The 17785-nt window shown below is 39.1% G+C and overlaps 1 protein-coding gene across 5 annotated transcripts in view; it reads right to left on the bottom strand.

Moving 5' to 3' along the window:
- Positions 1-986: 986 nt before the first annotated feature.
- Positions 987-17785, bottom strand: part of nap1l4a (nucleosome assembly protein 1-like 4a) — a 38385-nt gene continuing 21586 nt past the window's right edge. The window contains exons 10-15 of one of the 5 annotated variants that reach the window (XM_056252119.1): positions 8126-8142; positions 7589-7708; positions 6643-6678; positions 6514-6564; positions 4983-5015; positions 987-1216 (exon numbers count right to left, since the gene is read on the bottom strand). In XM_056252119.1, coding sequence (XP_056108094.1) covers positions 5010-5015; positions 6514-6564; positions 6643-6678; positions 7589-7708; positions 8126-8142 — 230 coding nt within the window. In that variant the 3' untranslated portion in view covers positions 987-1216; positions 4983-5009. Of the gene's footprint in view, positions 1217-4982; positions 5016-6513; positions 6567-6642; positions 6679-7588; positions 7709-8121; positions 8143-17785 lie in introns of all 5 variants that reach the window. The other 4 variants (XM_056252121.1, XM_056252117.1, XM_056252116.1 and 1 more) reach the window with 4 other exon arrangements.

Raw genomic sequence — 17785 nt, 5'->3', positions numbered from 1 at the left:
GAGCAGAAGAGACTTCTTTTAAACAGCACTGTTCTTGCTGAGGTGTTGTACAGTAGGCGGTTGTCAAAGCGTTGATATTTGGTTGCTAGTGCATTCTGGGTGATTGCTTACTGAGAGCCTACCTTCAGGTTTCTATGATTTTCTGGTCCTTATGATATGGGTTCATCCCACTTTATCCACCAAGTGAAAACGGTAAAGTCAGATTTCACAGTTATGCACTTTTATATAATCCTTTAAGAAAAAGAGCAAGTCTTTGCGGCATCACGTCGCACAACATTTAATAGAATCTTTGTCTATTTTGTACAAAATGGAAACAATGCATTACAAACCAAAGAAGTTTCAGATAAGGCTATGGCTTTCACACAGTTCAAACGCAAGGTAAAACCTGCAATAGCTTTAAGATCTGCTTGTTAACATTCTCAATACTGTAACTGATGCAATTCTGTGCATGAATGCAAGCAACTCGACACATAACCACATGGCGAAAGAAAATATGGTTGAAATCCCATGTCAACGTGCATGGCATGGATATGCGTTACGTCACGCAAGGATTGGGAATTCGATGACGCCCATCCCTGGAGACAAATCATAAGAATTCTATAACCTCACACCATATCGTCCAGCAACCAATGAGCAGGACGATGCACATCAAAACACTTTAATAAACTACATTGTAACAGCGTTATCGGAAAATTTCAGTTATGTCAAATTCCAGAAGACAGCAGGCTCATTTTGTTGGCAAAAAACCCTGAGTGACGCTACACTGGACGATGCCTTGGAGTTTATATCATCTGGGGAGTGTCCATAAACCAGCTATGTTGCAAAAACGGCTAAGGTTGCAAATGGATGCTAAGAATTCAAAACACATGGCATCTTTGCTGGACCTCAGACACCAGCTCTAGGCAAACATTTTGATAATAGAAAAGGTTTCTTAGTCAAAAGAAAAACGTAGTACATTACGCATTTTCTGGGCTAAATTTTGGAACTTATGAATGAGAACACGGAGGTCATTTGTGTAAAAGTACACAGTAGAGAAATAAACAAACATGCATTTCCTAAACAGTGTTTGGTTTCCTATTGCATTAGTGTGGCGAGTCCACGAGGAAATTAGGCCTGCATCCACATCGTCGAATTGTCCGACGGACAGCCGAGTTGTGCCGTGGCTGTCCGTTCACGAGTCTTACTGCTGTTTGCACTCTGCAGGAGGAGGGTCTTTCTGGAAGAACAAGACGGAGATAAAAGATTAAGAGCATTAGTTCAGGCACTGGGGAACGGGAAGTAGTTCAATAGTTTAATTCGGTCATAATACATGCTTGGTTTGGTAAAGGTGAAGTATGAAATTTCTGCACCAGTAGTTGCATCAAACGTAATTGCAGAAAAATTGTTTCCAAAAAGGTTTTGGCACCACCCCTGTCTGCCATTGGTTAGTCCCGCCCCCAAATCATGCTATAGACTGGCTCAGGTATGATGTCAGAACCTGAAAGTTCAATTCGCCGCTGGTTCCTTTGAGATTTTCCTATGGGGTTTGAGAATGGGTTTTTATCCATTTATGAGTAAAATAAAGCCTGTGGTAAACATAACTTAATACATTGACGTTTTGTTCAACAGCGTAAATTACACGCACACTCACCCCCCAAGCTGATTAAAAACGTACGTTTTCAAAAATGAACATAACTGCTTCAAAATTCATGTTTTCGCTATGGATGTGTTATTTACGTTGTAGAACAAAACGTCAAAGTATAGTCAAGTTATGTTCACCACAGGCTTTATATTACACATACACTATATTGCCTAAAGTATTGGGACACCCCTCCAAATCATTGAATTCAGGTGTTCCGATCACTTCCATGGCCACCGTTGTATAAAATCAAGCACCTAAGCATGCAGACGCTTCTACAATCATTTGTGAAAGAATGGGTCGCTCTCAGGAGCTCAATGATTTTAAGCGGTACTGTGATGATAGGTTGCCAAATGTGCAATAAGTCCATTCTTGAAATTTCCTCACTACTAAATATTCCACGGTCAACTGTTAGTGGTACTATAACAAAGTGGAAGCAATTGGGAACAACAGCAACTCAGCCATGTAAAATCACAGAGCGGGGTCAGCGCATGCTGAGGCTCACAGTGCGCAGAAGTCGCCAACTTTCTGCAGTGTCAATAGCTACAGGCCTCCAAACTTCGTGTGGCCTTCAGATTAGCTCATGAACAGTGCGTAGAGAGCTTCATGGAATGGGTTTCCATGGCCGAACAGTTGCACCCAAGCCTTACATCACCAAGTGCAATGGTGTTCGGATGCTGTGGTGTAAAGCCACCGCCACTGGACTCTAGAGCAGTGGAGACGTGTTCTCTGGAGTGACGAATCACGCTTCTCTGTCTGGCAATCCGATGGACGAGTCTGGGTTTGGCGGTTCCCAGGAGAACAGGACTTGCCTGACTGCATTGTGCCAAGTGTACAGTTTAGTGGAGGGGGGATTATGGTGTGGGGTTGTTTTTCAGGCGTTGGGCTTGGCCACTTAGTTCCAGTGAAAGGAACTCTTAATGCTTCAGCATACCAAGACATTTTGGACAATTTCATGCTCCCAAATTTGTGGGAACAGTTTGGGGATGTTCCTGTTCCAACACGACTGCGCACCGGTGCACAAAGCAAGGTCCATAAAGACATGGATGAGCGAGTTTGGTGTGGAGGAACTTGACTGTCCTGCATAGAGTCCTGACCTCAACCCGATAGAACAATTAGAGCGGCGACTGCGAGCCAGGCCTTCTCGTCCAACATCAGTGCCAACACAAGGTGCGCTTCTAGAAGAACGGTCAAAACACATAAACACACATAAACACACTCCTAAACCTTGTGGAAAGCCTTCCCAGAAGAGTTGAAGCTGTTATAGCTGCAAAAGGGTGGGCCAACTCTATATTAAACCCTACGGATTAAGAATGGGATGTCATTAAAGTCCATGTGCATGTAAATGCAGACGTCCCAAAACTTTTGGCAATATAGTGCAAATCGAATAAGCCCATTATAAAACCTCATAGGAAAATCACGGATGAACCAGCGGTGAATTAGTCTTCCAGGTTCTGATGTCATACCTGCACCAGTCTATTAAGCCAGAGGTTAATATGTCATGCCAAGTATTTTACTGTGAAAAAATTAAGTACTTCACCTTTAAGGTTAATTTAGAATTGAGAAGTTTAGTCTTCAATGTCTAAGAAAAACTTCACAAATGTCATTTTCACACTTTTGTTTGTCCAATTCCAAGTCTGATTGTCGTGTCCTCCTGTCTGATCTGCTTTTAAACTTACGTTTACAGGGAACTTCTGTGAAATACTTTCACCAAAGTACTACTAGAAAGTAGGGATGTGCGAGACTATTCGACTAAACTGTGTTTCTACTGCTAATCAATCTGGAGCGTAAAACAAAATCATTTAATTTTACCTCTGATCTTGTATGCACTCGTTTTATACCGATTTAAAGGGGAAACTTTGTGAATGAATCTTGCTTGACAACAAGATCCTATATTAATATCTTAAAAAGAATACCCTTAAATATTCTATAGCTGCCAGTATACGTCAAGCTTTTAGTACCGGTTTTGTGTACAGCTACTTTTCATACACGACATGTGTGTGTTCAAACCTGGATGCACAAGAGGTTGAGTTGTAAAGAACAACACTATCTTGGCGTGTGGACTTATGTTAACTAACTTTTATTTGAGGAATATTGTTTATAATATGCTATTGAGTTTGTATCTATTGGTCCTGCACTGCCTGTTGATTTTAATAAATGAGTCCATGTTGGCTAACGTTGATTAACTGAACGCTTACGGTAAGTTTAATGTACAGTGAAAGCACATCGCATGTATCGTCGCTGTCTCCATATTTCCTCTTTTTTTTTTTTTTTTTCATAAATCATTACTATTGGTTACCTTTCACGTCTGTCTTTGGGTTTTGCAGATATTTAACCAATGAAAAGTATTAAAAAGAGCTTGTGACTAAACTTCGTAACTCCATTGTTGCTGTAAATTTTGGACCGTCTCTGCTTGTTTGTAATGCAAGGGTAAATAAAGGACTGGTTCTTTGAATAAGTAGTGTAATTATACTATAAAGGCTGATGTTTTGTGTGTTTAAGGAGAGGAGAAGAGTATCTTAGTCTAGCATTTGTCGTCGAGTCATAGCCAGTACTGTCTTAAATAGCCTGTGTGTAGAACTTCATCTTTAATAACATGAGATTTTGGTCAAATAGAAAACAGAAAAAAAAACGTATCAGCCACATAGCTACAATAAACTTTATAAAGCGTAATGTGATGCACTTACTGCCTCTGTTACTCGTTCTGATGATGGACAAAAACACATATGTTCGATATTCTCCAAAGTTCGCTGGTTGTAACTCCATTTGAGCTTGATTTTGGTAAAACGTTAATAATATGATGACACATGCAAGTGTTTGACTATAAAGCCACAATATCAACTTTGACAACATAGTGTTTAACTATTTAAAAAAACCTGTTTTTCCCATTTTTCGAAAAGTTGTGTTTTTGGAGATACGAGGTCGCTTTTTGATTGCTTTTTGATTTTTGTTAGACTAGTCTGTTACAAAAGTTCTATTTAAACGTTAATGAAAGTAGTTGTGCTGCACATCTTTACTAAACATTATTGATCATCGTCTAACATCAACAAAACCTGATATCTGAACTGTAGAAAGTTTTATGTAAGAAAATAACATTGATTTTTATTACTATTTTCAATTAGGAAAGACACATGTAAATGTACATAATTACTAGTAGTAACAGACTGCGGTTCACATGAACCGAATTCCAGACTGCTGTTTTCAAACCAAACATGACAGTCAGTTAACCTTTGATCCACACACAACCCTCTCATGTGAAAGTGACATAAGAGTGAAAGCAGAGGAGAAAGACTGGAATAAAAATAAAGGGAAGATGGGAAAGATTGATGAGAAAGAGAGCCACATCCCTTTTGGTGTCTCTTACCTAGAAATGCATGAAGTGAGAAATGAATTATGCCTGTAAAGGGGAAGTGGAGGAACAAACACACAGGTTTACACGTCAGGCATGCAACCGATTATGAGCACCATACAAGTTAATGCTTTCAATCCAGACCACTTCAATCAAACACAGATCAGCAATAAAAGTCTATTTAAGTATTCAGACACAGCTATGTTTGGAACAGAACACTACTATCCAACAATGCAAATTTCTCAAATTGCTAAAAGTTGAGACATTTTTGCATTAAAATCTGGATTTCAAATATAAACAGTAAGTCATGTGTAGCATACTATGTTTGTGGCTGCATATTTCATACTGTTATATATATATATATGGTAACAAATTACAATATGGTTCATTAGTTAACTACATTAGTTAGCATGCACTAATAATGAACTGCACTTATACAGCATTTATTAATCTTCTTTGTTAATGTTAATTTATTAAAATCTTGCTAACATTAGTCAACCCACTGTGAACTAACATGAACAAACAATGAACAGCTTTATTTTTATTAACTAACATTAACAAAGATGAACAAATACAGTAACGAATGTATTGCTCATGATTAGTTCATGTTAGTTAATACATTAACGTTAACTAATGAACCTTATTGTAAAGTGTTACCACTTTTATTTATTTATATTAGGGATGTGACGGTGAGAATATCTTCCCACAGGTTAATCGACGTGTGACAACAGCGGTATCACCTGTGTTTTTTTTTTTTTTAAATCGATCATTTAAAGGCAAACGTAAAATGCGCGCGTTTGCACGGGCATTAATCATGGTTGGCACGGGCATTAATCATGGTTTGCACGGGCATTAATCAGAGCAGCACTGTTTTGTTGTTGTGTCGAAACTAAAATGTGCACGGCCACACGTGTATATATATATATATATATATATATATATATATATATATATATATACACACACACTGAACAAAATTATAAACGCAACACTTTTGTTTTTACACCGATTTTTCATGAGCTGAACTCCTTTTATTGTGGCCAGCCTAAGGCACACCTGTGCAATAATCATGCTGTCTAATCATCATCTTGATATGCCACACCTGTGAGGTGGACGATTATCTCGGCAAAGGAGAAGTGCTCACTAACACAGATTTAGACAGATTTGTGAACAATATTTGAGAGAAATATCCCTTTTGTGTACATAGAAAAAGTCTTAGATCTTTGAGTTCAGCTCATGAAAAATGGGGGCAAAAACAAAAGTGTTGCGTTTATAATTTTGTTCAGTGTATATATATATATATATATATATATATATATATATATACACACACACACACACGTATATACAGTATGGAAGCATACAGTATGTACTTATTTTCCAGTATTCTATTTAAAACAGCCTAATATCCTAGCAGAACTTGCAGACATTGATTAAAACATTAAAATATTAAGTGGCCTACTGAAATCTTGCCCCAAAATCACATTGCTCAAATTAAATCAATTGCAAAAAAATTAATTGGGAAACAGAGGATTTAAATTCTCACCGTGGTGTTAAAATCTCCCTCATCCTCTTCTTCACCTTCCTCATCCAGGTCCTGAATGACAATGATATTTTGCTTTTTAATTTTTTATTGCCCAAAAATAAATAAGGCTGTCTATCGAATGATTCTCACCTCCTCCTCTCCCTCTTCAAGATCCTCCTCTTCAAACTGCAAAACGGCATGGAATTACAGAAATATTATAAATCAAATGTACTCACAAAGAAACAGGGTGATATATATTGAATATTTAATTCAATATTGCCATTGAGGTTAATTTATTTGTGATTAAAAATGATAAAAATCAACTGAATAAAAATAAAAAAGGTGACCAGTCCCACGACCCAAGCCTAAAATAAAGTTCCAGAATAAATCCCAATAAAATGAAATACTATATAACCCTTTAAAGGGATAGTTCACCCAAAATGAAAATTCTATCATTAATTACTCTCCCTCATGTTGTTCCAACCCCGTAAGACTTTCGTTCATCTTCAGAACACAAATTAAGATATTTTTGTTTAAATCTGAGAGCTGGATCACTCTTCTGTCTCAGGCTTCTTAAGGGATCGAAACTGACCGGCCCAAAAGTTATGAAAGACATCGTTAAAATAGTCGGAGTGACTACAGTGGCTCAATCTTAAGTTTATCAAGCGACGAGAATACTTTTTGTGCGCAAAAAACAAACAAAAACAACGACTTTATTCAACTAATCATTTCCTTCTCTGTACGGCCATGATATTTCACGTAGTGAAACTACGCAAAGCTTCTAGGTTGCACGTCACACGTACGCTCACTATTGGCCGACGCTGGTCATGTGTGTGATGCGTGACGTACAACCTAGAAGCTTTGCGTAGTTTTTGTTTGCGTAGTCATTGTTTTCCGAAAATGAACGAAAGTCTTGAGGGAGAACATGAGGGAGAGTAATTACTGAAAGAATTTTCATTTTTGGGTGAACTAACCCTTTAAGCCAAAGCAGAGCAAACACATACAGCAAGATATACAGTATTTTGAATATAAAAAAAAAAAAAACTATAATCAATCCCATTTTTCACACGATTAATAGTCAACAGAGTAGACGTACACTATCGTCGTCTTCTAAGGCCTCTCCTGTGAAATAAAGCACGGCTCTGGGAATGACCCTCTCCCGGAAGAAGTGCCCGGTCTCAAAATCTGCAGCTAGAGTGAAGTCCAAGTCTTCATCCTGGACACAAACACATGCACAGTGAGCAGATAGCATACTTTTTTCTTTCTTTTTTTGACTTAAAAACTTAAAGGTGTCTTTTACTTTTAACAATCACAGGACTGAAAACAGCATCTCCTCATTTCATATTAATGAAATGCGTTCAGTGTGTGACATTGAGTTTACAGAAGCTAACTAACAAATCATTCATCATGACTGTACTTGTGTTTAAGCAGCTACATGTACGTTACTATATGAAGAGTTGACCGTAACTGACGCAAGGACTCTTTCAATGTTTCCCGTTCGTGACGTGTTTTCTAAACTTGCGCTACAGTATGTGTTTGTGTAGGCAGCTGAAAGACGTGTGCTGAATACTGCAATGATTCACATGTTTACAAACACAACAAAACACTGAGAACGCAAGGAAGTCCCACTCACCATTCCATCAGGTGTCGCTAGAAAAGAAAGGAAAAAAGGATTAATACTAGAACAGGACAAGAAATAGTAAACAGATCATTTAAATTGTGATATTTTATGGTATTTTTGATCATAACATACATACATACACACACACACACACTCTCCAGCCACTTTATTAGGTACACCTGTTCAACTGCTTGTTAACGCAAATATCAGCCAATCACATGCAGCAACTCAATGCATTTAGGCTTGTAGACGTGATCAAGACAATCTACTGAAGTTCAAACTGAGCATCATAATGGGGAAGAAAGGGGATTTAAAGGGATACTCCACTTTTTTTGGAAATAGGCTCATTTTACAACTCCCCCAGAGTTAAACTGTTGAGTTTTACCGTTTTTGAATCCATTCAGCCAATCTCCGGTTCTGGCGGTACCACTTTTAGCATAGCTTAGCATACATCATTGAAGTGGACAAGACCATCAGCATTTCTAAAAAAAAATGACCAAAGAGTTTCGATATTTTTCCTATTTAAAACTTGACTCTTCTGTAGTTACATCGTGCACTAAGACCGACGGAAAATGTAAAGTTGCGATTTTCTAGGCTGATATGGCTAGGAACTATACTCTCATTCCTGCGTAATAATCAAGAAACTTCACTGCCGTACCATGAGAGCAGCAGGCGTAATGATATGACGCAGCGCCTGAAAATAGTTCCGTTGTGTTGACGGAAGGTGGCCTATTTTCAGGCGCTGCGTCATATCATTACGCCTGCTGCTCTCATGGTACGGCAGTGAAGTTTCTTGATTATTACGCAGGAATGAGAGTATAGTTCCTAGCCATATCAGCCAAGAAAATCGCAACTTTACATTTTCCGTCGGTCTTAGTGCACGATGTAACTACAGAAGAGTCAAGTTTTAAATAGGAAAAATATCGAAACTCTTTGGTCATTTTTTTTTAGAAATGCTGATGGTCTTGTCCACTTCAATGATGTATGCTAAGCTATGCTAAAAGTGGTACCGCCAGAACCGGAGATCGGCTGAATGGATTCAAAAACGGTAAAACTCAACAGTTTAACTCTGGGGGAGTTGTAAAATGAGCCTATTTCCAAAAAAAGTGGAGTATCCCTTTAAGTGACTGAGCGTGGATTTTCACACACAACCATCTCTAGGGTTTACAGAGACTGGTCCGAATAAGAGAAAATATCCAGTGATCTGCAGTTCTGTGGGAGAAGATACATTGTTTAAGCCAAAGGTTAGCAGAGGAGAATGGGCAGACTGGTTCCAGCTGATAGAAAGATAACAGTAACTCAACCGTTACAACCGAGGTCTGGAGAAGAGCATCTCTGAACGCACAACATGTCGAAATCTTGAAGCAGAAGACACACCGGTGACACTCATGTCAGCTTACTGCAGAAAACTGAGGCTGCAATTCACACGGCTCATCAAAATAAGACAATAGAAGATTGGAAAACGTTGCCTGTTGTGACGGGTTTCAATTCTGCGTAAACAGCATGAAAGCATGGATCCGTCCTGTCTTACATCACCGGTTCAGGCTGGTGCTGGTGTAATGGTGTGATATTTACTTGGCACTAGGGATGGGAAGATTAACCGATATGTATCGATACGCGGTCATGCGCGTGCACGATGCGAGTGCATCGGTAGAGCAGCAGAGGATGAATTAAATTTTGGAAGCAAATCGAGATGCATCGGTTTTTGCGAGATACAGCTTATCCTTTTAATACAGAATGTATTTCTTTATTTATTTAAGTGTTGTGAAATAGTTTTTGGCACATAATTTAATCGACCTACATAAAGTAGGCCTAAGCAACGGACTTTGCGGGTGTGTACACTATAACTCAATGTATCAGCTGCGCGGATGAAGCCAGTGATGCGCCCAAAGGTAGTTGTCGGGAAGCCCGAGGAGTAAGCAAAACAAACATGTCAGATGCCGAGATAATTTATCCTCCACTGAGTTTTAAATCTAAAGTTTGGAAACACTATGGATTTTACAAGAAAGACGGACGACTTGACAAGACAAATGCAATTTGTAAATTGTGCCGCGCATCTGTAAAATACACGGGCAGTACGACTAATCTGATATCTCACTTGAAGCGGCGCCACGGTGTTGTTGTGGAGGAAGCATCTGCCAGTGCCCCTGCATCCTGCTCTGATTCACCTGTAGCTACCAGCTCCAAAAGTGGTGAGAAAAGTATTGAAGGTTTTTTCCATGCACCGCTTGCTAACAATTCCGCGCGCTCCACGGCAATAACAGATGCTATTGCATTGTTCATCTGCAAAGATATTCAGCCCTATAGTGTCACGGAGAACGAAGGTTTTAAACACCTCCTCCATGTTTTGGAGCCTCGTTATAAGATACCAAACCGAAAGCTATTCTCCGATAAACAGATTCCTGCTCTGTACGACAAAGTCAGAAGAGAGATAGAGGAGTCTCTGCACAAAGCCCAAAGAGTTGCTTTAACAGTGGACGGTTGGACATCTTGCGCTACAGCATCATATGTAACGGTCACAGCACACTACATAGATGACGGGTGGATTCTCAAAAACCACGTTTTGCAGACCAGAGTGTTCAACGAGGCTCACACAGGGAATAATCTAGCCGTTTTACTTCAGGATGTTTGCCGCGAGTGGAAGATCGAAGAGAAGAGCCCCGCGTTAGTCACAGATAACGCCAGAAACATGATCCTGGCTGGTGCTGGTGCCAAAATGGACCCACACGTGAGATGCATCGCCCACACATTGAACTTGGCATCTCAAAAAGCCTTTAAGGTGGACAGTGTCTCTGTGCTGGTGGTGAAAGTTAGGAAGCTTGTCACCTTTTTCCACAAAAGCCCCAAGGCAACTGAAGTTCTGCGTGAAATACAGACCCAGTTACACCTGCCCAACCACAACCTCATCCATGACGTTTCCACCAGATGGAACAGTACCCTCGACATGTTGGAGCGTTTCTGGGAGCAGCAGCCTGCTGTGCTGAACACCCTGCTATCCAGGAAGATAAAGAGGCGTGAGGCTATGGCCAGTTTGACAGAAGATGACATGACACTGATCCCAGAGATCATCAAATTAATGTCACCACTGAAAGTGGCAACCACACTCCTCAGTGAGGAAAAAAATCCCACCATCTCCATTATCTCTCCAGTCCAAGCCAAATTGCAGAGACAATTCCAACCAGATGAGAGTGATCTAGAGGTTATTTCCCATATGAAAGACAGATTCAGGCAGGACTTTGATGGCCGTTATACATATCTTGAAGGCACTCTCCACTGTGCCTCAGCACTTGACCCCCGTTTTAAAGACCTGGCTTTTCTGGATGACAGTGATGCCAAGGATATGGTATTCATGAAGATAACAACAGAGGTGGTACAGATGAATGGAGAGGTAAGAACATTTAAAGTAAGATTGTTATTGCAGTTTAGAACTAATAATATATGATTTGAATAATATGAATAATATATGCATTATTTTACATGTTTATGCATTTTTAAGGAAGAGGTCAGTGACACAGCAATGCCGAATGAAGACCAGGCAACAGGCACATTGGAAGAGGACCAGACAGCTGAAACAGAAGGCGACAAAAGCCCTTCCAACGAGGACAAGACAGGTTGGTTTAAATGGAGACAATGCCAAAAATGTACAGAAATATGTAGTGAAGATTCAATTTAGTGAACTAATTTTCAGATTGTAAATTAAAGTAATATTTTTAGCACAACTGATGAGCCTCCTCTGCCCTCTTCTGTAGATGATGCCCCTCCAAAGAAAAAGACTGCCATGGACCAGATGTTTGGAGATTTCCTGAGTGCAAGACCACCAGCAAAGACCATCAGGGAGAAAGCTAAGGATGAAATCTTAAAATATAGAGAAAGGGACACTTTAGGTTTGGATGGGGATGTGTTGCAGTGGTGGAGACTGCAAGTAGATCTTCCACTACTATCAGCTTTAGCAAAGAGATATCTGTCCATCCCAGCAACAAGCGTACCAGCTGAAAAGAGTTTTCAGCACAGCTGGAGATATAGTTACAGCTCAGCGTAGCTTGCTTCACCCTGATCATGTTGATCAGTTGATATTTCTGAAGAAAAACCTTTAACTGAAGGTGACTGACCGATGTGCACTATTCTAAAAAGCATTTTTTTTTATTTAGAATTTTATTTAATTTTTATTTAATTTTATTTTATTAGCCTGTTGTTTACAGTGACAGTGATGTTTCAAAGTAAAAGCAGCATAACACTGCTAGTTCATAACGTTAACTTTTGAATATTCAGTGGCAAAACATCTTTGTAAAACTTATTTTCATAGTTGAAAACTGAAATCACAATTCTTGTTGTGCAATGGTAAGCCTTCTTTCTGTTGAAAGAGTGCACATATTTTTTTTTAGTATGCATTGCACTTATACCTTCTGTTTATCTTGGAAATACTTAAATAATATGTGCCATGTGTTCTAAAATGGCCCTCTACTGTAAACCGACACTCAGGCTCTGAGAGAAAAGCCAGTTTGTAAAAAAGTCTTGGTTTTACTTGGTTAATAAATAATCAAACTCATTCAATGGCACCGCATCCTCTTTCACATCACCACATAAACTTGATCTAATTAGCTAGTGCTGAAGTATCGCATCGTATCGTGATAAGACTGTAAATCGTATCGTATTGCATCGCAAAATGCTACACATGTATCGTTAATATATCGGATCGGATACTTTGTATCGAGATGCATATCGGATCGGCATTATACCTTAGATGCCCAACCCTACTTGGCACACTTTGGGCCTCTTAGTACCAATTGGGCATCGTTTTAAACGCCACAGCCTGAGCCTACCTGAGTATTGATGCAGACCATCTCCATCCCTTTATAACCACAGTGTACATCTTCTGATGGCTACTTCCAGCAGGATAACACACCTTGTCAAAAAGCTCAAATAACTCAAACTGGTTTCTTGAACATGACAGTGAGTTCACTGAACTGAAACCAGATCTCAATCCAACAGAGCACCATTGGGATGTGGAACAGGAGATTCACATCATGGATGTGCAGTCGACATATCTGTAGAAACTGCGTGATGCTGTCATGACAATATGGAGCAACGAAGAATTAAAGGCAGTTCTGAAGGCAAGAGTCGGTCCAACCCGCTAGCGAGATCGAGGTGTACCTAATAAAATTAGGAGGTGTGTATGTACTTGTAAAATGGATACCGGTAATTCCGGTCCTTGATTCTGATTGGTTGAGCCGCGTTCAAAGCCGTTGTAAATTACTCAAAAACACACCTGTGACCGCGTTACAGTGTTACTGTGCAACTGCCGTTAGTGATTCTCTGTTGCTGCATGTGTTGCTTGGCAACCTCTTTGGAACTACATTGCTTGGTGGAGGAATAAATGTGTTATAACGTTATATTTTTTGTTGCTGGTGTTTATTTTATGAATAAAATAAATATTAAAATGAATATTTTTATGGAGTAACCGTTTTATAAAAGCAATAAGCCCCTTGAAGCCGTGTTTTACAGTGAATTAAGAACAGCTAAGGGGCGATGTTAGGCATGACGCGGAGCTGAGTGTGTGTATGTGTACATATATATATATACACTCACCGGCCACTTTATTAGGTACCCCATGCTAGTAACGGGTTGGACCCCCTTTTGCCTTCAGAACTGCCTCAATTCTTCGTGGCATAGATTCAACAAGGTGCTGGAAGCATTCCTCAGGGAGTTTGGTCCATATTGACATGATGGCATCACACAGTTGCCGCAGATTTGTCGGCTGCACATCCATGATGCGAATCTCCCGTTCCACCACATCCCAAAGATGATCTATTGGGTTGAGATCTGGTGACTGTGGAGGCAATTTTAGTACAGTGAACTCATTGTCATGTTCAAGAAACCAATTTGAAATGATTAGAGCTTTGTGACATGGTGGAAGTAGCCATCAGAGGATGGGTACATGGTGGCCATAAAGGGATGGACATGGTCAGAAACAATGCTCAGGTAGGCCGTGGCATTTAAACGATGCCCAATTGGCACTAAGGGGCCTAAAGTGTGCCAGGAAAACATCCCCCACACCATTACACCACCACCACCAGCCTGCACAGTGGTAACAAGGCATGATGGTTCCATGTTCTCATTCTGTTTACGCCAAATTCTGACTCTAACATCTGAATGTCTCAACAGAAATCGAGACTCATCAGACCAGGCAACATTTTTCCAGTCTTCAACTGTTCAATTTTGGTGAGCTCTTGCAAATTGTAGCCTCTTTTTCCTATTTGTAGTGGAGATGAGTGGTACCCGGTGGAGTCTTCTGCTGTTGTAGCCCATCCGCCTCAAGGTTGTGCGTGTTGTGGCTTCACAAATGCTTTGCTGCATACCTCGGTTGTAACGAGTGGTTATTTCAGTCACTGTTGCCCTTCTATCAGCTCGAACCAGTCTGGCCATTCTCCTCTGACCTCTGGCATCAACAAGGCATTTCCGCCCACAGAACTGCCGCTCACTGGATGTTTTTTCTTTTTCGGACCATTCTCTGTAAACCCTAGAGATGGTTGTGCGTGAAAATCCCAGTAGATTAGCAGTTTCTGAAATACTCAGACCAGCCCTTCTGGCACCAACAATCATGCCACGTTCAAAGTCACTCAAATCACCTTTCTTCCCCATACTGATGCTCGGTTTGAACTGCAGGAGATTGTCTTGACCATGTCTACATGCCTAAATGCACTGAGTTGCCGCCATGTGATTGGCTGCTTAGAAATTAAGTGTTAACGAGCAGTTGGACAGGTGTACCTAATAAAGTGGCCGGTGAGTGTATATATATACACATATACACACACACACTTTTAATCAACAAGGATGCATTAAATTGATCAAAAGCGACAGTAAAGAAATTTATGTTACAAAAGCTTTCTATTTCAGATAAATGCAGTTTTCTTTTTTATTTATATTCATAAAAATAATCCTGAAAAAAAAAATTTTACACAACTGAGCATCAAATCAGCATAATATAATGATTTCTGAAGAATCATGTGACACTGAAGACTGGAGGTAATGGTACAAATGTTTGCTTTGATCACAGGAATAAATTACATTTTACAATATATCGAAAATAGAAAACGGGTTTAAATTGCAAAAATATTTCGCAATATTACAGTTGTTATTGTATTTTTGATCAAATAAATGCAGCTTTGGAGAGCATTAGAGACTAATATATCTGTATATAATGTAATCATATAATAAAAAAAAAATGTAACAGTATAGTAAATACTACCATGATGTACTAATACATTATTTAAATGTCCTATTTAAATTTTCATTCATACCAGAATGCAAAACTTGCTTATTATTGTTAATAAGAATTTGGGGTGAAAATGGTTATTTGTCATTTAACAATGTAAAACTGTCCCAAAACAGGCTTCATTTTCTTTCTATTTTTGTGACCAAGACATGATCCTGACAGGTTTTGTGAGACTCAGCCATACAGCCGCAAGTCATACTTTGAAAAGGTCCTGATCAAAGTCCGGCCTGAAGGAGACGTCTCTTCATGTGGACACCTTGGACCCGATGTCAAGGTTTGAATGAGCGGCCGAAGCGTGCTAAGGGTTTTCTGTTAGAGCGGTGTCCTAAATTAATAACTAATGATCGTTGCGAGGGAAGTGAATAGATCAAAACTAAAGCCTAAACAATCTCTGTTACTTTAATGTCCTGTTATCACTGTGAAGCTGCTTTGAAACAATCTATATTGTTAAAAGCGCTATATAAATGAAGGTGACTTGACTTGACGGATGCTTAATATTCAACAATATTACTGATCTGACTGTACTGATTCTTTTGAACTAGAACTGAACGGATCTGGATGACATCATTTTTTGCAAAACTGCTAAATAGATTAAATGAACTAATTTAATAATTGATGATCTAACTGAATCAACACTGAACTGACTTCAACAGCCGAAATGCTTTATTTTCCTGTTATCACTGTAAAGCTGCCTTGAAACAATCTGTATTATATAAAGCGCTCTATAAATAATGGTGACTTGAAACACAGAAAGCATTACATCATTCAGTTACAGCCATTTCAGTGTAAATGCCACTCCTAGGACAGGAATGTTGTGGAAATCACCTCAGTAACAGATAAACTACACACATCCAGTAATCGTGTCGCTTTCCCACAGTCTGTGTGCAGGACGGGCGGCATTCTTCACAAGTCGCGGTTGACGGGAAACATCGCGCTTAAAAATCTAAAGCATTTTTGGACGGCCGCTTGAGGTGAAGGAAACACTGCAATGTCATGGCGGTTGAAGATACACATTCCTAGGCTTTCTGACTGTGTTTGGCTATATTAGAAACTGAAGAATCTCCTCAAACAATCAAAAGCAATGTTGTAGCGACTGCTTTCCTTTGACCTGTATTATAGAGAACCTTCACAGACACACGCAATACACATATTTTGGCCTTAATATGACTGTCAGTCATACATAAGTAAAACAGGTTAGAAACAGGTACGATTTCTGCATCTTTCGAAACGCATTTATTAAAATGGCTAAGAGCTGTTATTATATAATAGAGCTGTTCATTGTGAAAATGGACTCCGTTCACAAAAATGTATGAACATGGTTAAAATATGGCTAGCATGTAGAACAAGCAATATTCAATTAGTTAAAATGTATGAGACTAATTTATTGATCGATATCCAAACTTGATTATTGCATTTTTTTTTTTTTTTTTTTTAAATGCCTGACAAATATGCATCACATTTGTTGGTTAAAACGGTGTAATCCAATTTTCATATGCAGTTCAAATACATACATCTTAAATTTTGACCTATATTTATCCATATTTGTTTTAGAGAATGACTTTTACAGGCTGACGGAAGACAGTTTTCTTTGACCGCACACTTTCTAAAATCAGCCAATCGCAACCGCAGGTCACTGACCCCTATTGGTTCTCCTCTGTTTACTTAATTTTCTTTCAAAATTGGATTCAAATATATGTTTGTGCCTATAAATGCAAACCTGTCCATCACTAGGGAAACATTTTGTCCTGATTGAAAAAAGAAATGTCAGTTTAAATCGACACTGAATTATCAAACACAACTAGGTTTTTTGTTTTGAGGAAAATATAATTGTCACCAGAGATGCAATGTAGTTATTGAATTCATTTAATAGCAAACACTGCAATTAAGGTGTGATACGAGTAAGGTTAGGGTCAGGTGTGGTGGTATGGGTATGTTTAAGGGTGGGTTAAGGTGTAAGAGAAGGTCAACAGTGTAATTATAGATGTCATTCCAGAAATTAAATACAGCTGTAACTATATTACGGTATATCTTAAATGTACATACAATGTAAAAACATGTATGTACACAAGTGCACTGTATCAAATTATTAATTTAAAGGTTAGTACATAGTAGGTCAAGACATCTAATATAAAGTGGGGCCAAAAATTTGATTGAGGTGTATTTTTGCCCAGACCACTGCTGAAGATTCACAAGCTGAGTTGTCAATCGCCATCTGGAGGACGTTTGTATTACATACAAAATAGTTTGAGTTGGAAACATTTGCCACCCAGTGGATGGTCCACCAATCCAGACAAACATAATTGTGTGATGCCCCCTGCTGTCCAGAAGACACTAAAAACTACATGTGTAGCATCTAATTAAACGTGTGTATGCCAGCAAAAATAGAATTTGAGAGAAAT

This window comes from Rhinichthys klamathensis, unplaced genomic scaffold (assembly GCF_029890125.1).
Source record: "Rhinichthys klamathensis goyatoka isolate OS25496 unplaced genomic scaffold, OSU_Roscu_1.1 h1tg000092l_1, whole genome shotgun sequence".
NCBI lineage: Eukaryota > Metazoa > Chordata > Actinopteri > Cypriniformes > Leuciscidae > Rhinichthys > Rhinichthys klamathensis.
The sequence above is the reverse complement of the archived record's forward strand: the minus strand, read 5'-3'. Positions and strand labels throughout refer to the sequence as shown.